This window comes from Aplidium turbinatum, chromosome 1, assembly GCF_918807975.1.
Source record: "Aplidium turbinatum chromosome 1, kaAplTurb1.1, whole genome shotgun sequence".
Lineage (NCBI taxonomy): Eukaryota > Metazoa > Chordata > Ascidiacea > Aplousobranchia > Polyclinidae > Aplidium > Aplidium turbinatum.
The window spans coordinates 10,034,959-10,058,170 of NC_137472.1; the positions used below are offsets into that span (position 1 = coordinate 10,034,959).

General features: G+C 37.8%; 1 protein-coding gene across 1 annotated transcript; it reads right to left on the reverse strand.

Moving 5' to 3' along the window:
* Nucleotides 1-2,182: 2,182 nt before the first annotated feature.
* Nucleotides 2,183-22,324, reverse strand: LOC145770011 (N-acetylgalactosaminyltransferase 7-like). Its single transcript, XM_082581594.1, has 14 exons — nucleotides 22,147-22,324; nucleotides 19,993-20,079; nucleotides 13,499-13,572; nucleotides 12,938-13,090; nucleotides 11,731-11,897; nucleotides 11,023-11,150; nucleotides 9,878-10,140; nucleotides 9,394-9,511; nucleotides 8,990-9,112; nucleotides 8,501-8,556; nucleotides 7,579-7,701; nucleotides 6,960-7,101; nucleotides 6,613-6,765; nucleotides 2,183-5,710 (listed from the first exon to the last, which is right to left on the reverse strand). Exons 1-14 carry the CDS (start codon nucleotides 22,294-22,296, stop codon nucleotides 5,513-5,515), a joined length of 1,935 nt encoding a protein of 644 aa, XP_082437720.1. The 5' UTR covers nucleotides 22,297-22,324; the 3' UTR covers nucleotides 2,183-5,512.
* Between the last annotated feature and the right edge of the window lie 888 nt (nucleotides 22,325-23,212).

Sequence of the window (23,212 nt, forward strand, 5' to 3'; positions counted from 1 at the left end):
AGAATAAATCCGAAGAGTTGCATTTTGGGAAGAATTGTTGTCAAAATTATTGCTGGTTTGTACCGGTGCTGTCTTCGGCCTGGTTTGCAAGATTTTTGAGCTTTTTTCTGTTGTGTTCTTTTCATCGCTTCTGCATGATTCTAATCTCGGAGAGCAATATTTAGGAGTAGATAACCTGCTGAAGAGTTCTTCAGTGCTTTCACCTTTGGGCATAAATTTTTTTTTTAGGTTTCCAAATTCATTCATTCTCAACTTAATGTTTATTTTTTGCTGTTATCTTAAAGCGTGAGAAATTTAACTTGCAAGCCTGCACAGATTTAGGAATAATGCTTAATTAAAATGGCTTGTTGACACCACGAAGAGTTATTAGCGCTTCCTCTCTAAATTTAGATTTAACACTTCAAAAAAGTTTATAGACTGACGTTGATCCCGCGTTGACCTATAGTTGTATGCCGAAGTTTAGCATCCTCAACTGTTACTTTGTTGGTAATGGATTACCGTTGGTAAACTGTCGTAGTAGGCCAGCATATTATAATATTATTTGTAGTCTGAATCAACATAAGAGAGTGCGGTCTGATAGGCTATAGGATGAGGCTACATGAATCCTTTTCGGAGTTCTACATATCCTTGGAGTAGGCTAGGCCTATAAATTATTGCTTTCCTGCACAGGGCCGTTGAAACGGCACCCTCAAGAAGGATGTCACAAACGTGAGTGAAAAACGTCAAATTTGACGAACGCGATGTGGAACATACAAGCAGGGCCTCTGAGAGAAATTTTCAGTAGGGGTACGAAGAGTCATTCCGGGCCCCCTTTGTCTTGGGCAAAAAGTGGGATGTTTGCTTAGGCGTATTGCACACCACATAACATTTTATTGCAGAATTAGACATCTGTGCTGCAATAATAAGTTAGTATCAGGCTGCAATAAAACTATTATTTTGTGTTGTGCATATCATGTGATCTGTCCCTCGCCAATTTGTGTATCCTGCATTGAATTCATGTGTCAGTTGTTGATGGTGCTGTCGCTTATTGTACATCTTTTAATGTAAAATTTTTAAACTCATTTTTTTGATTTCTCTTAGATGTACAGTAGCTTACAATTATTCTGAAGAGGACACTATGTGGTGTCGAAAACGTTAGATTAAGTAGTTTTTTTGTGTGTGTTTAATGTTAAACCCGCTAACGTTACTGAGTGTTATACCATGTATCTGGTACAAGCCAAGCTCTCTACCAAGGCTCAAACATAACATCTTGTTAAAACATAATCAAGTTAATGGTCTGACCAATCCTAACCTTTCTTCATTAACTTTTGCATTCACCACATGCCCAGCACTAGCTGAGGTGAACGACAGAAGTCACTTTTTTGACTCCGGCTCTGGTTCTGCTCCGCAAGTATTCTCCGGCTCTAACTCCGAAATTCATTTTCAAGTAAAATAAGCGTGAAACTACCTTTGTAAAATAGTTCTTAAAAAACACAAACAAATCAAAAACACCCGGGTTTTTCTCAAACCTGCTTTTGCTGCACTATGTCTCTCCTCCCCCTAGGACAGGAGAATAACTAACTTTTATGATTTAATTTAGGGTGCTTTTAACAGAACATTTTTGCATGTAAAGCATTAAATTACCACTTTGGGCCCCTAATTTGCTCGCAAAGCACTCGATTACCTTTCTGGACCCTTTTGCTAGATTACGGGCCCCCCAGGACTAAAGAATAACAACTTTTATGCTTGAAATCAGTCGTTTAAGATGGTTTTAACCAAACATTTTTGCGCGTAAACTATAAAACCACAATTTCGGGCCCCCCAACAAACACAGGCCTGGGCCCTCAAGGGTACGCCGTACCCTCCGTACCCCCCTCTCATAGGCCCTGCATACAAGCAAAATGACACTGAATAAAATTTAAGAAGTTTCAAAACTTAACATTTCACTGAGAGCAATAAAGTTCATGCATGTTCCTGCCTGCAAAAAACATACCAAACTTTATAGATGATATAGTAAATAATCTTAATTAATTAAGTGATAACACCACTAAAATCTCGGACCGACTATCTCACAAAATCAAACGTCATACAACTGTGGTTTACCAGGTTGGTCTATGCTGAAGTAGCAAACTTTTGTTGAAAATCTCACTAAGATTCACTGCAATGGAATAGGCAAATCTGTTTTTAACCATTGGAAATACAACACGGTAAAGACAAGTTTTTATTGAAAAAAATAACGCCCCTAAACCATGGATGCCTAAACATTAGCATCTCTTCTTTCGCTTAATATCTACAGTAGTTTATACTCTAACACAGTAAATATATAAAACTTCAAAAACTTATCTAAAATATCTGTACAATGGTATAGTTTCTTCCTCAGGTGTCCACCATGAATATTTTATGAGCTCGCTATCAACATAAATTACTACGTCTCTCAATCGTCTACATAAGTTAAAACTTGCGAATTCAAAAACAAACAGATGAAGTTGTGTATAACAGCAATTGGTAAATGGCACTTGATCAAATGATTCGATTAAATGTGACCACTTCAGCTGTGATAACCACAGCACACCCTTAAGTGGACCAATGATGTACGCAACACAATGTACGTCAATACAATTCAATTTATCTGTAGGCTACCATGGTAGAATGACATGAGGAAAACTGTATTTTTCATGTTGTTTCAATGCCATAAGACCAAACAACAACGTAAAACTTACCGGAATAGATAGCAAGTGTAATATAAAAAATTAAACTAGAAAGGTTTTTAGCCTCAAAAAAGATTTTTGCCTGACGAGCTATTCGGCAATAAACAAAAATCATAATTAAATTTCAATAACGCATAACTGCGTCGAAAAATAGAATAATTTACTGGTAAATAATATTAAACATAATCACAAAACAGTGATAACTGTTAGTAGAAGTCTTCTATGAAAGGTGTACTTGGCCGAAACAAACTACGTGACAAAAAACTTAATTCGAAACGAATCTACGGAATATCGAAGGAAGACAGTTTTTGATCTCTAGTAGAAAGCGTTTGAGCAACATGACAGAAAATCACTTTCAAACGCTTCTATATTCTCAGGTTTTTGTTTGTGGCAATCTCGTATAGAAGAGCCCGATAAGCTGGTATTAAATGGACGGGAAGGCAAGAAAGCCAATCTTTGTGCCCACCTTCAAGCATCGCAGTCAGTGTCTTGCTAAAAAAAAAGCTTCGCGCTCTACATGAGTTTTTAACTGAGGTCCGTTGGAACGCCGTGGTTCCCACCACTCAACCATACTCCGCATAGTTGAGGCCGTTTCAATGAACAAACAAATCGATAGTGATAATAGCATCCACATTCATCAACTGCATCCAATGTACTGCAACACTACAGCAAATGATTCCGCAAAAAGCCTTGTGGCGACGTCATCACACCGCTACATTTAAACAGTTGCGAAAGCATGACTTAAACGTGACGTGCCTTAAAACACTGCAGAGAAAAAGTGACGGATTTGTTTGGTTAGATCAACAAAACATAAAGACAGGTGACAATAAAATATGAGAAAATAATACTTCTGAGGAACAAGAAACGAAATTGTTCAGCAAACAGTTGGAAAATTGCACTGTTTTATATCCAGAAGTATTAAATTGGTCATTTTTTATATCAAACGTATTGTGCAGCAAACGAGGTGAAAAAAATGGATTTACGAAATCAAGCTTGTATGAGAAATAAAAATATATAATTTTATGCGAGAATTTATTCGTGCTGTGAATCGTGGTCTTTAACCTGAAGGCAAAGAACCAAAATTGTCCCATGAAGGAATTGTATTGGCTGGGAATTTGCTGATACAAGTGTATTTGATAGATTAACATCAGCACGTTATAATAGCCTCGTGAACCACAAATACAAGCTTGAGATGTTTAAAAATGTAGTTTCGAAAATTCAAGTGAAGCAAAGGTGCAAATCTATGCGTTTGATTGGCATTTGGCAAAGAACATTGACACAATTTTGGATCGCTGTTTGAAAAGATTATAAAGCATTATTACAAGCAAGCTACAACACAAGATTGTGGTTTAAATTTCAGCTTTACAACCACAAAGGAAAAAAGGGTAGTTAATGTTTTAAAGCCTTTTTTCCCCAAAAAAGAATGACCGAGATCTCATTTTTTGAGCCTCCACTTGTTGAAGGTAAAATATCATCAGACGACCAAACACCATCGCACCTACTAATGCATTCCAGATAACATAAATTTCTGACAGTGTTCGCTTGGCTTAAAATTTTGTCAACCTTTCTGGAAACAGGTCACCCTAGTAGCAAGCGTACGTGCAAATAAACAAGATGGCGAATTCAGTCTCTGCACAAAGAAATAAAGTAGTTACTTATAATAAATAAGAGAACCACATAAAAATACGTGTCCGTACGTGTGCTGGCTCACCACCACAGCTTAAATGGGCGCGCATTGAATTGTATTAAAGGTTTAGAAAAGGGTTCAAACAAAAAGGAACGCTTCGTGCAAATGATGGATGCTGACTCCAACAGTTAACCCACGTTTTTTTTTTTGGGGGGGGGGAGAAAGAGGATTTCTACATTTTTAAAAGTGAAAACTTCAAAAATAAAGGGTTTTCATTCTTGAAACAGACATAAAAGCAAATTTGAAAAGTAATTTTTGTACACTGCAAAGTTGGAATATAAAAAAGTTTTCCTTCCCACTGCTTCCTGAACTGAGCCTAAACATAATGCAGTGACATTGCTATAAGCCGCCTAGGTGCCAATGTATAATCGTCAGCCAGGAGCGCAAAAGCAAATAGTTTTTAAAACAACTATTACAAAACAATTGACAAAATCCGCATAAAAACTGCAGGTTTGGGCTTAAAACCAGCGAGACGTTAATACATTCAAGGATAGGAGAAACATGTCTTACCTGAAAGAACTTGTAAAGTCGTTAAAAATGAAGATACTTGAGAGGGCATACTTATATGAAAGGAGATATTGCAACCAATTCTGAATGGGAGAAGCTCGGGAATAGAAAAAACATGGAGAGATTGGTAGCAAAAAGGGAATTTAAAGTTACTCGTCAGTAACAGTAACTAGCTTTGATCTATCAAAAGACCATCACTGTGGCATGCAATCGTACTTAACTAGAGAAGAGAGTGTACTGTATAGGCCAGAAGATAGAAAGAACATATGCGACCCAGAAGTCAGAACATGCAAACCCTTGCTTTTGACGACACGCATAATATAACCACATTATTATATCATGACTAAAACTAATGCGCTGAAAGGTTTAAAATAACGTAATATTGTATGATAGCCGTACATTGTCTAGTTCTAGTACTTTAGTTACATCATTCTACTTAAGAGCTAACGGGGGAAAAGTGATCAACAATTCTATTTTGAGTGCGACAAACACTCGATTGAGAATCTAACAAGAGAAGCAAACGACGTGGCGATATAATCCGATAAGAATTTGAAATAATATCACTGCTTGTAGCCTGCTAGTCTACTGCAAAATATCCACCAATACAATAGAGAAGAATCGTATCACTGCATCAGTTGTTGTCCACTGCAAAGGCGGCTTTGTACATATCAGAGTTGAAAGTGACAAGTTGTGTTATGTTGAGGTCGCCCCAAGTCCACAGTTGGTTGAGATTGTTGTGGTTGCACTCCCTGGCAAACACCTTGCCCTCCCCGGGGGACGCCTCCAAGCAGGAACGGGAAACCGAATGATAGAGTTGCTTCTGGTCGTACTGGAAATATAGTGATAATATGATATGAGATGATGTTAGATATGATATAATATAATGTAAAATATGATATGTGTGATATGATATGTGATATATGATATGATAGTGATATGGTGCGTCTTTACAAAACGCAAATGAATTATACATATAGACTTGATTGAGTTTCGCTGTATGATTGCTGTTTATTTCAAAATCTGAACACAAACGATGCTGTGCGGGTTCGCTGTGGTAGTAGCGGTTTATCACAAGCTTTCGGAACTCGTTTGCATCTATTCTACACTTGTGTTACAATGAAAACTATTAATACTACGAAAAGTGCTCAATGCTAAGCAAACGTAATTATTATTCAAATAGCATCTATTTGAAGAATTCTATTTGAATAAGGAACTTCTGATGATCTTCCTTTAGGTGAAACAGATTGTCAAGGGTTTTGAATTAGATAGTAATAACTATATTTGATTTATATAATATATACTATTTAAAATGAAATCACCGGTACAGCAACTGTTTAAAACTGCATAGCAACCTTCAGGGCGTGTTTCAAATTGAAGAGAGGTCATTAGAAAGTCTTTTATCAAGTAAACTCCATTTTATAGATGTTTAAGATAAGTTTATCAACATCATAAGCTACGCTCATTGGGAATGTTGTTTGTAATAAACTAAATTAAAACGAAATTGTTCGTAAAAATGAAATGCATCAATAAACACGATGCAGTTGCTGCCATTGCAAGCATGTTTAGTAACTGGTATTCAGCAGGTTTTGCTCTCTTCATCATAATAATATAGTTGACAGAACTCATGCTGCGCTGGTGCTTCATTTTTAGAAGTGCGAAAACTTCAACATTGTTAAAAAACTTAAAAAAATTAGCTAAAACTTAATTAAAATTCATTGTTTAAAGACTCACAATGTACTTCCACAGCTGGTTCCCTTGCATCTGGTGGCACTCCCAGAATGAAACTACGTTATCTCTTCCAACGCAGTCCAGGCACACCTTTCTAGCAGCGTCCGCTGTGTGTCCTCCAGGACGGACGTCCTCATGCCACGTCAACCACCAGGACTGTGAGGAAGAAAGAAGAGCAAAATAAAAGAAGACACCCAGGATAAAGAGCTTAATACTAAGCACTGTATGCTTGGAAGTATTCAAGTAAATTAAAACAAGTTGCTATGTCAGAGATTACGACAACTTTTAATTTCTGCAAGTACGACGTCACGAAGAAGACCACGTAAGATGAATGCGACGTCACAACCCACCAATTCTCCTCCATGTTTATCGCAATCGCTGATGAAGACAGGAGAACCAGAACCACCGAACTTTCCATCCAGACACTTCTTTGTCCCAACGTTGGTCAAGTGGCCCCATGCCCCACTGGGGGGCTCGACTAAAGGATAGTGCCTAAAGGAAAGCAAATATACCCATTTTACCCAGCAATCCAAGCTTTAATTTGGAAATACCACTCAGCCAGTAGACAGTGGCAAAGTTGCTGGAAAGGCAATTGTTTCTGGCACACAATCAATAACATGCCGGAAAAAAATATAATTATGAGCTGAAAGCGTATCCAATCTACACTCATAAGGTATACATCAGGTTTTAATATGGGATCCGGATCTATTAATCGGGTACTGGTTTGACAACTTGCATAGGTTGGTCAGTATCTTTTTAAAATTACAGTTTCGAACAAGACGTAACTCTTTTGAAAGTGGGCTGCTTGATGCTGGTATCCAAGCGTCAATTCCCAATAACACGCTTGCTACATTGTATAACTACTACTGTACTAATAAGTAAGTTGTTAGTTCTGATGTGTAGTAAAGATATTCAGGATTATAACTCAATAAACGTTCAGACTGAAAATCTTGGCTACTAAACACTTACTTCGGAATGTCATAAGCGATTTCCTTCATGAACCAATCGAACGTGCGACAGTGCAGCTTGCTCCTGATGGATCTTGGTATAGTGAGGTCGCCAACATCAATTTCCTGTACCTCCGGACGCCGCCTGAGCAAATGCATTGCGGTTTGAATTTACAAAACGTAATGGAAATCAAATGTAATTGTGCGTTGTACCAAACAAAATCTAGTGGATCAGAAATAGGGTAAATCTGAATCAATCGTAATCGTGCGAAATAAATTTTGTATGGGAGCCCTAACCACACTCAACTTTTGTCGTAGGCTATCTCAGATTATGCCTTGGGGTTGAAAACTTTAAGTGGGCGGGAAGGCAAGGAAGCTAAGCTTCGTGTCTACCTTCAGGCATGTCATTGGATTTCTTGTTGAAGACACAGCTTTGTGTGGTGTCGAACTCGCGTGTTTCTCACCACATGGCCATGCAGTCAATATCACAATGACATACAACTACAAAGCCAGCAAACCGACAGCCATGACGTCAATCCATTAGTCAGCCATCAGATCACGTGATCACCCTAGATAGGCCATCGTTGAGTTGATAATCACGATCTCTGACAGCAAAATCTGTCATTTTTACATTGATTCAACGTCTGCAAACGTTGAATCAATGTAAAAATGACAGATTTTGCTGTCTGGGTTCGAGTGTGATTGTACGCCATTTCTGATTCTTTTTACATCGGTTCAACGTCGTATATAGACATTGGATGAAAGCAAAAACACCGAGTTTTGAAAATTGCGAATGCTTCAACAGCAGAACGAAAAAACCACCCTTCTCCAACGTTTTAAGCCAGGTACATTCTATTTGAGCAATACGAGAATTTAACACGAAAATAAAAAGATGTTTGATTTTCCTGACATATGAATGACTCTGCTGATATAAGACTACTCACTTGTAGAAATAATTCTTGTATCCGTCCCACCATGTCTCGATCACTCGCTTGTAATTCTGAATGAAACATTATTTATGGTAAAAACAACGTCAGTTTATGACAAGATAATAACTTGTTGTTTTCCAGCTAGCAAACCCCGTCGTTTTTACAATGAATGCATTCGTGGTTTTCACTCTTAATGAGAAATAGAGAATTTTGCCAGCTGTGTTTCCACAAAACCGGAGCAGTAAAAAAACAAAGCTAGTCAAAGCAACTGAAAGAGTGATCGATATATATACTGCTTTATACTAAATGCAACTATTATGTGGGAACAAAAGCAGTTGTTGAATAGTGTCAAAAATAGATGTCTCATGATATCATTATCATACTAACAATGATGTTTTTTATCAAATTATCTTTATCAATTAACAATGATACCTATCTCATGAAAATATTACATCATTCTACGTGAGTTCAGCATTCATGTTATAAGAGCTTTGCTATACTTACCCTTAATACGGCGTCATGGGGTATATAGGAAGGGGGTGGGTTGCCGCGCCACCCAGGGAGCCTATACACATGCCCCACTCTGCTGCAAGGGACAAACAGTAGTTGGCCCCCACACATCCACACCTGAGAATATATGACAGAATTTACAACATTTTACGAACAATAATTTACAATATTTACAGCATTTACAAAAAGGAACTTCTGCTAAACAGTCACTACATGCATATTGTACATTATGTAACTCTAACTATCCATACTAACTTTAATCAAATGTGGCATACGAAAACCAAGTTCCATTGATTCTTTAGATAACTACAGCTGCAAGATACAGAAGATTGTAAAATTTAGAAGTAATTACGTTTCAAAGGAACTATTTTCCAAAACTATAAGAAGTAAGTGTCAACCTTATAAGAAAGCTCAAAGTTCTCGCCTCCCCATATCTCCAAACCGTCGTCATAAAGACCTAGTTCGAAGAAGAAGTCGCGGTCGATGGCGAATAGTCCTCCAGCCATTGCAGGGGATCTGAGAGGGAAATTTCTCGAATCAATCATCGAAGAGCACATAAAAGATGATAAATAAGGGTTCTTCGAATTCAAAGAACCAAGAAGTTATTTTATTCCTTTCGAGTTTACAAACAAGCCACTCGCACCGATGGTTCCAATCCTTTATGCACAAACTACAAGCATTAAGCTTCAAAAGATACTTTCACACTCCGAAGAAATATTAAGCACTTTATCAATGAAGCAATACCCTGACAGCAAAATCCGACATTTTCAACGATTTACAATTTACATTGATTCTTTGAATTTACGTCTACAGACGTTGAATCAATGTAAAATGACGGATTTTTGTTATCTGGGTAAATTATTCCATCAATCCAGCACCAACCTATATGGTTCTGTCAGCTCCTGGCGATGAGATTTTTCTTTCTTTGTCAAAGGGATGCGTTTCCATTGAAAGCTCCAATCCCATGCCCCCCTGGCGAAGCCATCAGAGTCTCCCCCGGCCTGTTCAGTGAATGTGTACTTGTTACCATCAATCACATCGATCAATGGGACGGTGCATGCGCGGTAGTCGTTCAAAATAGGAGTGATCAGTGGGGGTAACCAATTCGGCTCGGCTTCACAATGAGCATCCAAGTAGACCAAAATCTGAAAAAAAAATATTTGTATTCAAATAAATCTTAAAAATGCAACCTTGTAACAACTATTAAGTCGTCGCCTTTTGTGACTACTCAGACAGCACATCAACCGTTTTTTTACTTTGATTCAACGTATGCAGACGTTGAATCAAAGTAATGTAAAAAACGATTGAATTGTTGTCTTGGTATGTTTTTTCCGTGCAACAGTTGGTTGATCATGTGCACGGTTTTGTTTGATCCTCACGTCTCCTTCATCGTGCATTGTAACAACATTGAAGCGTGGCTGGGATTTGAGAACAGATGTTCGATATTCAACGTGACTACTTCACAGCTGCTAGTTTTGACGGCAATATGTTAAAATATCCACCGCGACGACTGATTCGGCTTAGGCACTGTGCAAACGTATCAAAGCTCTTGTACTCATTAAGCGGCCAAGCGGTATAGAAACTCTACAAAGTGGTATTTCATAATCTATCAACATTATAAGAACGTGATTAATTTCAACAAATTAAAAACACGAATATCATCTGTGGCTTTATTTCCATTCGATGGCTGAAACAAAAACAATGTATACCGCAAAAAGCTTCTTCACTACAATCGGCCACCAATAAGAAATTATGTAACTCACTGCCCATGGCCTGTCCGCTGCATAACCGTTTGGTGCAAGCCCTGGTTCGACGTTTCAAAGGGTACCGGTTCGGCACCGCTTGGTAAAAAGATAGACTTTCGGCCCCAGAGGCTCATACGACGACAGTTTAAAAACATGTGGCTGTGTCTTTGGTAGGCCACTTAAAGGCACGTCTGATGATGGACACGAAGATAGGCTTCCTTGCTTTCCTGTCCACTTTTAAATCTTCTAGTGAAGTGCGCTATACGACAATGTCATACTGACCTGGCCACTGGACTTCTTCGCTCCAATGCTTCTCGCTCGTATCAATCCTTCTCTTCTGGCGTTGCGGTAAAGCTTAACAACTCCATTGAACCTCGTCACGTAATCATCAAGTTTGGAACCGAGATGGTCTGCAAACACAATTTCAAGTTTGGGGGTGCAGGTGATAGTTGAGGAGTGCACGACACTGGACAGTGTGACTCAAGTAACTATAATGATAAAGTAAAATAATGCAAACGGTCGGCTAAGACATGAGGCATACTTTGAATGATCTCATGCTCTAAAATCGATCAACCGATATCACTTTATGTGTTGGCGGCAAGGTAGAGCTGTAACGCCAAGAATATTCTCACCACTGTATCACACTAAATTTCCAATATGGAATGTCAATTATCTTCAACGCCAGTAAGCATTCGTTAAAACTACATTCATGAGCAATGCATTTATAGGAACGCAATTTGAGTTATCAACAATTGAACCAGGAGTCCAATGGTTTGGCGGATTTGTGACATGCATGATTAGATCATAGAAGCGTCAAGGAAAAACAGGATCAAACTGGCTTTGGTCCAAAGATGAACAAAGTAGATTTATTTGTATGCGCGGTATCAGAAAGAATACACGCAACGATACACATTAATCAGTGCCTTAGCCGCCACAGATATGACTGCCTAGTCTAGTGACTTGTTTAATGATTCATAAAAACAGATTTACCTTTATGACTGCCATCGTCAATCATAACAATTTCATGGAGATACTCCTTCGGTGTGTAGTTGATCACGTTATGAACAGTGCGCATCAAAGGGGACCACGCTTCATTGTGAAAGACTATGATGACGCTAACGGGGGCAAGATGGGGCGGGTAGTCCCACTTTTTACACCTGTTGTCAAAAGGTTTACATCATACAAGCACAACATAAGTTTTTAGTTTGCTGATGCTATAAAACACTTCTCACGAAAAGGCAATAAATTCCAAGAAACTTGTGCACTTAAAGTTCATATGGTTGATTGGTGGTGTTTAATAAAGTTATAAATCCAATAAAGAATACTTTAGTCTTTAGATTTTAGAACGTTTCTTTGTGAAGTGGCGCAAATAATTAAGGGAAACAAAAGAAATTCAAGTTGAACAACAAACACCGCACAACGCAGAACTTCTTGTGACCGAAGCACTTTTGGAATGTTTCACTGCGATACTTCCACGTATGACAAAACCACATAATCTGTAGAAAAAGCTATTGCTCGGGAGTCATGTGAAGCCTGCAGACGTTAAATCAACGTAAAAAGGAGGTAATTGTTGCCTGGAGAAGCTCATGGTAACCACTTTATAACAGGATATGTTTGGCTTGTCTAAACATTGCGATACATGCGACTGGAAAAAGTGGTGGAAAGGAAAGCGAGCAACTCTTGAAAATTGTACGTTGTTCTTTCACGGCGTCTTGAAGGTTCGTGTGACACAAAGACGTACTGACATAAATAAGCCATGAAACATAAATACGATATAGTATTTAAAAAGCTGACACTAACACACAGTCACACACACGGAATGTTAGAGTTCAACCAAGCAACATTAAATACCATCTTTTTATTCAAGCCAAGTGCATTAGGTATGATACTCATGCCATCATCATCGGCCATGCCTGAATAAGGTATCAGCTACCGTGAGTATCCACAACGATCGATTGTCCATCCATAGTTCTTATTAAATTTACAAAATCTTGGTTTGTCCATGTTGAAAGAGTTTTGAAGATTTCCAAACATGGACGCCCCCTGATGGCTCTGTGGACGCCCCCCGGTGCCTCTGACCAGAAAGTCGCCCCGTAACCCACGCCAAAAGAATTATTCGGTCAAATTGCATGCATGGGAATTACAAAAATAATTTTTGAAAAGAAATGTGAGAGCGAAAAACTACTGATCTATGTACTCAGGGTGGCGAAGATCTTTCGGTGCTCGATCCAAAGATACTCTGTCACTGGCTATCGTGTTGAAACCGAATTCTGCAATTACACCTTTCACTGCTGAATCGAGGCTTTTGTCCAGCTCAACAGCTTCCCCATATTCCCCCGCCCCAGCACGCCTGGAAAGTAGAACTCGTGTCATTCAAGTGGTCCACAAAACCTTCAACTGTAGCAGACCTCTTACCATCCACAAACTAGGAGTAAAATTTGGTGTTCCAAACCTTGCTAATTTAAACAACAAAGTAGCCTAATTGATTTGGTGATTTGACTGACTCAGTCAATCACATCAGTATAATATACTACCATGATGATACTATAATACATGAAGTGCATATATGCAACTTTAATTCTCAATTAATGGAGCAAATTTATAGACCATGCCCTAGTAATTCACATTTAAATGAGAAAATACACCATACCATTTCTATCCTGATGTAGAAAATCATCATTAAACAAAGTAAATTATATATATATGAAAGCTGACAGATTGCGTTTTTAATGCAACGATGAAGTGAACAGGAGCTCACTTTTGACTTGACTCGACTTCATAGTTCCCAGGTCGCTCATTCTGTAACTTTGGATATTGGAAAGAATGCGGATGCTGTAAGAGATAAGGTTGTTATCAACATTTTTGTTAGCTTTCGGTCTATCCCAACGATAGGCAAACTGCAACTCGTCGACATGTTTTTTGTGGCTCTTCTAGTTGAATAGTATTATATCCTAATTTTTTCACTTTCCAAAACAAAGTCAAAGTATGTTTTTAAAGAGAATTAATGTCGAAAACATTCTGTCATTTCTCCAGTGTCAGAATGAGAACAAATGCTTTCCCGAAGAGGCAAGCTCAGATCCCAAATTAAAAGAATACAAAAATAAATTGTAAGGTCTAGGCCTACTGGAGGAGTTCCAAGCCAGATTTGCCAGAACTAAAACTATGTTTTGATATCTTTGCAATTCCATTCAATGTTATTGTGGTCAGTAATATGGTTAATTGGTTATCCAGTTCGCCAACCGTAACTTGTTACAACTGCACTCTGCTGTAGAAATGGAACTGATTGAAATCCAAGACATGGTTCTAAAAAAAATTAATTGATACCACTGCACAGTGCACAGTTGTTTTGGAGAAAAAAATGATCCCTCCCTAGGTTCCAGAGTGTAAAAGACCAGTGTACTGTACAATATTTTTGTTAAACAGGACATATTGTTATGAATGTTAATTTTTTGAAATGAAGTTTGTTAATTCAAAACATCTTGCCATCCCAACAATCACTTGGGAAAATTAAATTATATATAGGTATCATACAGCTTCAATAGCACATTGTTCAAACTTTCAGAGATTGGCAAATCAAACAAAAAGCTAATATTGTGTTTGTTCACTTTGTTGTTTTTGACTTATGTTAGGTTATTTTACATAAAACTTGCATTGTTTACCTATTTTACTGTGACTACATATTTTGCTGTGGGTGTTTATAGTTTTTAGCAAGTGCCTCGTTTAATGAACAAGCTTGCCAATCTCTGATCTATCCACTGTGTCGATGAAAGGTGGCATTTTCAAACACAAAATGCTATCTTGAGTAGAATGAATTTACTGAATAATAGGTGAAGTCCAGTAGAGTAAGTGTTAACAAAATATGCCATACGCCTATCTCACGGGTCGGCATTCGGCAACCTTTGGTATTGAAAGAGCCATTTGGTCTCATCTCCATCAAACTAACACCTGCTCTGAGCCGCACCATCTAATTGAATGCTTACAGAAGCAAAAAGCTAACGCTTACAAGAAAGCCTTTTGTCCGAGTTATTCGGCCGCACCCTGTAGAACTGATCTGTAGTTACCATTCCAACAGCTGTCAACTCTTAACATGACTGGGAAACATAACTAATCGCTTAATCGGAAACGCAACCAAAATGGTATGCTACCAAATTTTTTACTTTTTGGTACAATCAAAGTACTAATCTGCAAAACTGGCTACAAAGGTAAAGTGTTGTGCCTCCTTTTCGCAACTATTCGGTTTTTGATTATTGCACAATGATTTAATTGTGACACGAACTAGTACAAAAATGTATCAGGTGAGTCTGTATTTTATTGAGTGGCAGAGATAAAAAAGAGTCGCATGCGGGTAAGTCTTTGTCAACTTGACCAAGCTATGTAACCCATGGTCTCAGATTTTGATGAAACTTAGACACTTTGCAGAGCAAGTCATTCTGAGAAAAATGATACCAATCTCAGCAAAATCGGTTCAGCGGTTTTCGGGATATGGCCATTTGAAAATGAGGTGTTTTCGCGTTCGCTCAAGCATGAAATTAGTGAAAAGTTGGTACAACAAATTTTAAACGTAAATAAAACATACACCATTAATGTTACAAACTTCAAATTTTGTGAGAACTTAAGTTTGGTTGAAGTCAACACATTTACAAACTTTCAACAATTTTGGTCATGGTTGAATGATTTTGAAGACTAGTTAACATTGTTGTGGAATTGAAATCAATCAACCGTGACGTAACTTCCAAGCACTATACTGAAAAAGGCCCCTCTTCAATTTTTTCGAGTAATACATCATTTGAAAGGTCTTGACTTCCCCTATACAGTGAAACAAAGATATCTTTGTGTATTTGAGAAAATCTAGGTGTAGTAAGTCGAAATGTAACATATACACAAAGTGGCTAAATTGATTGTTTTTATAATTGTTCAACAGTGCTTTGCTTCCCTTTTTTCCAATTATGCACAAAATATATACATTAGTAGACATAATAGGTAAGTTGAAAGCTTTGAATATCTTGCTTAGTCAATTAACCATACTAATTACTATGACTACTGAAAATCAAAGCAAAGATTATTGAAATTCAATGTGTAAAATGTTTTACTTGAAATTGGTTTTTAATGATTGTATAGTTTAATGCCAGAAGGAAATAAAACCAAGAATATCATACTAATAGAAAAGTGGCTCTTTTTACCTGGTCCAAAGATGCAATTTAATCAACAAAAAAGGTTATCGTGCTTTGAGAAATTTTAAGAAAAACATAACGATATATCACAAAATTTGTCAGCAAAAGCCAAAGGATAATTATATTGAACTCTCATTGCAGTTTTGAACCATGATAACTTTTGGGCTGCTTTTCAATTTATATTCAATTTTTCAATTTATAAGTCAAGAGAGCCGCAACAAGATTGGCGAAGTGTTTTGTTTGTGGGAAATGCAGTAAAGGAAGGAATGAAGTGGAAGGCCATGATGATGAGTTCTGCCATGGCATCGAAACAGTGACAGACTTCTGTTATCTGGGTGATCGGATAAATGGAAGTGGTGGATGTGAAGCAGCGGTGACAACAAGGGCAAGATTGGACTGGGCAAAGTTCAGGGAATGTGGGGAAATGTTGTATGGCAGAAAATTCTCACTAAGGATGAAAGGGAAAGTATATCGGAGCTGTGTGCGGCCTGCAATGCTATATGGTAGTGAGACATGGATATTGAGAGAGAGTGAACTGGCAATCCTGAGAAGAACGGAAAGGTCAATGGTGAGAGCAATGTGTGGGGTGAAAACGAGAAGGGAAAAAAGGACTGAAGAATTGTTGGATATGCTAGAGATGAGAGAGACCATAGACCAACTGGCAAGGGCAAATGGAGTAAGATGGTATGGACATGTGATAAGGAGGGAGGAAGGAAGTTTTCTTAGAAAGGCACTGGATCTAAAGGTGGATGGGAAGAGGAAACGCGGTCGTCCAAGAAGAACGTGGAAACAACAAGTGAAGGATGAATTTAAAAAAGTCGGACTGAAGGAGGAAGATGCAAGGGACAGGGTGAAATGGAGAAAAGGGATTAAAACAATTGCTGCGCGGAAACAATCGGCCACCCCCACTAGTGGGGAACAAACCGACGATGGATTATGATGATGATTCCCAATTTAAATAATTGGTTAAACTGGATATTAATGTATATATAATATATTCCAAAGCATATGTGTGACAGAAATTAATTATTTATTAGCTGATCTCCAATGAGTTTGAATTTGTTGCTAACATTGCATGGAAAATTGATATTGGTCTTGAGTAGTTGCAAGGGTTGGATTGTCTACAACACACAAAACATGTTCAAAAGGAATCCAACATACGTCTTTGGTTCTTGGCCAATGAAAAGATGGAGACGGTCCATTAGGGTGCAGAAAATTTACAAAGATGTCACCATTTTCTGTGTCAACTACCAAAGTTACTCCAACATAACCACTTTCCATCATACATGGCTGCTACAAAGTTACCTTGATTGATGCTTTTGTTGCTGTACTTGGTATCAAAGTTGAAAGTGTAATTATATGTGAGTTCATTGCTTATTCTTTTGATGCCAATTTTAGACTTGTCAACTGGTTCAAAGTAATGAAATCCTCTGGTTCCTTTTATTGTACTTGCTAGCTTCCACCTTTCTTCCAGACGTTTTCTTTCATTCGTCAAATCTTCCTTGAGAAGTTTGATGAAATGTATTGAAGGCAACTTTTCAGTGCAGTGATCCATCATTTCATCTAAAGTACCAATTTGATGATGTAGAGGTCTTCGTAAACTTTCCATAGCTATGGAATGCTTTACAGTGCCTCCAGTGCCATCGCAAGGTGACTTACCATGACTTGTGGCAAAGAAAGACCATGATGTTTCCAGGCCAAAATCATGTTTGTGCAGGCACAAATGAAATTTTCTTTGCCAACAAGCTAGCAAGTGCAATAAAAGGAACCAAAGGATTTCATTACTTTGAACCAGTTGACAAGTCTAAAATTGGCATCAAAAGAATAAGCAATGAACTCACATATAATTACACTTTCAACTTTGATACCAAGTACAGCAACAAAATCATCAATCAAGGTAACTTTGTAGCAGCCATATATGATGGAAAGTGGTTATGTTGGAGTAACTTTGGTAGTTGACACAGAAAATGGTGACATCTTTGTAAATTTTCTGCACCCTAATGGACCGTCTCCATCTTTTCATTGGCCAAGAACCAAAGACGTATGTTGGATTCCTTTTGAACATGTTTTGTGTGTTGTAGACCAGGGCTTCTCAAACTTTTCTGTTCTGCGACCCCATTTTGAAAAATATATTTCTATGCTACCCCATTATGGGGACATCCACGTTAATGACATTAAAACGGGGTTAGTTTTTTTGTCTCAATTTGTTTCGGTTCTTTTTGGCTTACTTTATAATTCTCTTTCTGAAGTAGTAAAACAATATCGAAAGGAGCATGAAAACAACAACAATGAAACATGAAAAAAGCAACGAATGAAAACAAGAAATAACAAACGAATAATCCGACCCTAATTAAGACTATAACAAAACAATACAAATGTACCCAATTCGTTACTTTTGGTCAGCAATGATAGCGTAGCATCAATTGTTACGATTGGTTATATTTTATCGTTCGACATTTCACACCGACGGTTGCGGTCAATTGACATCATGGCAAGACTACAACCTACCGGCACTAGACTAAATTAAACTATTTTATTACGACCCCAAAATTTCATTACGCGACCCCATTTGGGGTCGCGACCCATAGTTTGAGAAGCCCTGTTGTAGACAATCCAACCCTTGCAACTACTCAAGACCAATATCAATTTTCCATGCAATGTTAGCAACAAATTCAAACTCATTGGAGATCAGCTAATAATTAATTAATTTCTGTCACACATATGCTTTGGAATATATTATATATACATTAATATCCAGTTTAACCAATTATTTAAATTGGGAATATAAATTGAAAAGCAGCCCAAAAGTTATCATGGTTCAAAACTGCAATGAGAGTTCAATATAATTATCCTTTGGCTTTTGCTGACAAATTTTGTGATATATCGTTATGTTTTTCTTAAAATTTCTCAAAGCACGATAACCTTTTTTGTTGATTAAATTGCATCTTTGGACCAGGTAAAAAGAGCCACTTTTCTATTAGTATTCTTGGTTTTATTTCCTTCTAGAATTAAACCATACAATCATTAAAAACCAATTTCAAGTGAAACATTTTACACATTGAATTTCAATAATCTTTGCTTTGATTTTCAGTAGTCATAGTAATTAGTATGGTTAATTGACTAAGCAAGATATTCAAAGCTTTCAACTTACCTATTATGTCTACTAATGTATATATTTTGTGCATAATTGGAAAAAAGGGAAGCAAAGCACTGTTGAACAATTATAAAAACAATCAATTTAGCCACTTTGTGTGTATGGTACATTTCGACTTACTACACCTAGATTTTCTCAAATACACAAAGATATCTTTGTTTCACTGTATAGGGGAAGTTAAGACCTTTCATATGATGTATTACTCGAAAAAATTGAAGAGGGGCCTTTTTCAGTATAGTGCTTGGAAGTTACGTCACGGTTGATTGATTTCAATTCCACAACAATATTAACTTGTCTTCAAAATCATTCAACCATGACCAAAATTGTTGAAAGTTTGTAAATGTGTTGACTTCAAGCAAACTTAAGTTCTCACAAAATTTGAAGTTTGTAACATTAATGGTGTATGTTTTATTTACGTTTAAAATTTGTTGTACCAACTTTTCACTAATTTCATGCTTGAGCGAACGCAAAAACACCTCATTTTCAAATGGCCATATCCCGAAAACCGCTGAGCCGATTTTTCTGAGATTGGTATCATTTTTCTCAGAATGACTTGCTCTGCAAAGTGTCTAAGTTTCATCAAAATCTGACACCATGGGTTACATTTTCCCTTTTTTCTGGTCAAGTTGACAAAGACTTACCCATGCGGCTCCAGAGCCGCAGGTTGCCGACCGCTGGTCTATCTCAACCACTCAATAAAATACAGACGAAGTTGCCGAATTGATGCCGTCAACCTGGCATGCACGTATGACTATGCGACTGCGTCCTCACCCAGCGCTAAATGGGATTATTCGGTGCAGCGGATTTAGAGACAGACTTTTTCATGTCTGCACCCAGCTCTAAATTGGACAAATGGAAATAGTACCCATAGAGCTGCACCCATCGGACATAGTAGGCTTATAGTAGCAAGTATTATATGGTACATACTCTTCTCTCCCAGTCAAACGGTAAAGCTTTTTTCCCTGTAGGTAAGTTTTCAAGCTTCACTTCATTTGCCAATGGGCCTCCTTTCACCTAAGAAAAACATAGGTGCAGTTGTTAGATCATCCCAACCATGCTAGTAATAATCGATATTCACATGCTGATCCATAAATAACGTAGGCTACATATATTTTATATGTATAACATATATAATAGACTTTGATAAACTCTTTCCTTTTAAATCTAAGTTTAGATGTCAACTAAAAAAATATCTTTTCTATGCATCACATAGGGGTGTTCAATTTCGATTATTTGAATATTCGAAATTCAATTTGTTTTCGATTTTCTAATTTCGAATATATATTACAACTATTCACCAAACTGCAAAATGTGATTTTATTGAAAGAAACAACATGAAAATTCGCTAGAAAATGCAAAAAAAAAGCCATGAAAATTTGCAAAAAAAGAACACAAAATAACGTCTACAGCTCCAGGCCAATGTTGGTGTTTATGAACACAAGCTGATCGACATGGTCACCCGTCAGTCGGGATCTCAGCTTCATGACGGTCAGGCCAGCTTTTGAAAACGATCGCTTCACTGGAGCCGAGGTCGCTGGGATCCCAAACACTTCAAGTTCATCTTCACAGTGAGCGATTCACTGCCGCGACATTTCACTGCAGAGTGCAGAGGTTTCGACTCAAAAGCGACATCGAGTACGTTTGCAAGCGCATAAAGCTAAACGCACGCTCCGTCTACATAGCAAATTATGTTGTTTTTGGATGCATTTAACATCTGATGACATTGAATCGACACAAAATGGTAGACGTTTGCTATGTCCCAGGCAGCAAAATCAGTCATTTTTACATTGATTCAACGTCTGCAGACATTAAATCAATGTAAAAATGACAGGTTTTGTTGTCTGGTGTTGGATTGTAGCATCGCAACTCGTTCATAGTGATTATTTATCGCAAAGCTGTTGCGGTTTGCATTCAAAAAGTGTTTTTCTGCTGCCGATCGCTAGTTCATCTATTGTTTTATGTATCAATATTCAATACAGCATAAAAAGTTGCCCCCACACAGAAATATGCGTGGGGGCCTGGCACCCACGCAGGCCCGTAGCCAGCCAGGGGCCTGGGGGACCTTGCCCCCCTGAAAAAAAATTTGCTCCCTCTTGTCAAAATCTCAACATTCTCGAGCAACAGCTACAATTATAATGATTTTGCCCATTTACATTTTTTTGCCCTCTTCCCCCTGAAAAAAAGTTGCCCCCCCCTTGCTCTGCGGTCTGGCTACGGCCCTGCCCCCATGGCTTAGGCGCCTATGGATTCGGTAAAAAATGGATAAAACTGCGACAAAGCTCAGCCTACACTTTCTGCTATTGCACAACCTAGCTATCTTCATTCTTGAGAGAAATTTGGCATTAAAAATGCCAACCTGGCATCCCTGGTGCAAGACTGGCCGTTGGACCCGCGAGAGCGTGTGGTAGTCACGTGATCGACGATGCGCATGCGTCAAAGTCTTTTTTTGCTTGCAAAATGCGACAAGACAGATTTCGCGCCACTCGCGTTACTTTCAACCGCGTTCAGCCGAAAGGGCTGCTATAATTTCGAATATGTCTGATACGAAAAACGAATTTTGAATATCATCTTAATCGAATATCGAAATTGAACACCCCTAGCATCACAAAAGCATTTTCTGAAGATCATTCCCGGCAGTTGTGCACACTTGCTGAGGCTTTGAACAACTGGCACAAGAAGATCACTAAGGTTGAAAGTATAAATCTTCTTAAAGTGTTGTTGACTTGTTGCTAATAATTAATTCCATTAACGGGGTAGTTCAGTTCAGTTTATTGTACAGCTAAATGGAGTTCACGGTAGCTTACAGCTAAATGGAGTTCTCCGGAACCATGAAATGCACAGTTCAACTGAAGATGTTAAGACTTGAATTGGTGCTTGTTTGGGGTGATTCTTCTTTTTCAGAGCCAGGTTTGATAATGGAATAGACACACACAATGTAAGGTCATTAGGGCACATTTTCGTACCTATGTACTGTAATAACTTTTGAGGCTTTGCTGCAAATGTAGTATATAATGTATTAAAAAAGTCCATTTTGGAAAATTACAACAAAAATGAAATGCACAAATAAACAACAAATCTTACCTGAGAATTTTCTCTGTAGTCAAAACTATCTGGTCTATTTCTATGAAATTTATTTGTTTCCGCATCTTTCAAAGCATAAAGATAATACACAATAGATATACATGATAATCCTATTAAGATCTTTGCAACATTTCTTGCTTTTCTTCGCATTGTTTAAATACTAAACGCAGTTTGTAATACCAACATACAGTTCTATAACAAAACAAAAAAACTATTAGGAAGTGGGTATTTTTCCACACTTAATGCCATGGTTACAATCAGGTATTGCCAGAGTTAGGAAGGGTTAAGGTAAGGGTTAGAGTTAGGAATAAGGTTAGGATTTTGATCTTTGCCCAGGACTAAACAAATTTCCAAAATACAAGTTTTTGTTTTCAACAGCAGAACAGCTTTAAACTTTTATCAAATTAGGGCAGAATTCCTTATCTGGCAACACTATTGAGGCTATTATTACACTATATAGTGTAAATATAGCCAAAGCCTATATATATATTATAATTATTTGATTAAATCAAATATAGTTATTAGCCTACTATCTAAACCTTTGACAGCCTGTTTCACTTAAAAGGAGGATCATCAGAAATATTGAGATGGTGTTACGTTCTAGGGAGCTGGTATACAAGTCCCCCCTCCCCTTGGTAACTCATGACAAAGACAGGACTAAACCAAACATATAGGGTGAAACTACTTTACCTTTGCTTTACTGTAGTCTGTAACTCGCACACTTCAATCCACATGCTTTGGTCAATTCCTCTTTGTCATGAATTGCCAAGGGGGAGGGGACTTGTATACCAGCTCCTGTTCCAGATAGCAAATCAGTCGTTTTTGTCGCTTCTACCTTTTTCTCGACCTTTGCTATTTTGACGTGTATTATTTTTGCCATGATGGCCAACAATAAAAACTACTCAACTGCGGCCTCAACAATCAACAACTCACTTTTGTGTTGCCAGATCTCCAATATGACATTTCCCTGGAAAGGTTATAAAACACACATTTTGCGCGAATTTGTCTAACTTCATCATCATAGTCCCACTTTGGTTTTGTTCCCACTGGTAGAGTGTCGCTAGTT

What these genes read in the sequence shown, in the direction of transcription:
- LOC145770011 (XM_082581594.1), bottom strand. Translation starts at nt 22,296, where the DNA reads ATGCGAAGAAAAGCAAGAAATGTTGCAAAGATCTTAATAGGATTATCA. An exon ending in ACTTTGAGCTTTCTTATAAG is followed by an intron (nt 9,113 to 9,393) that starts GTTGACACTTAC and finishes ATATATTCTCAG; the next exon opens with GTGTGGATGTGTGGGGGCCA. An exon ending in ATCGCTTATGACATTCCGAA is followed by an intron (nt 7,102 to 7,578) that starts GTAAGTGTTTAG and finishes GCTTTCCTTTAG; the next exon opens with GCACTATCCTTTAGTCGAGC.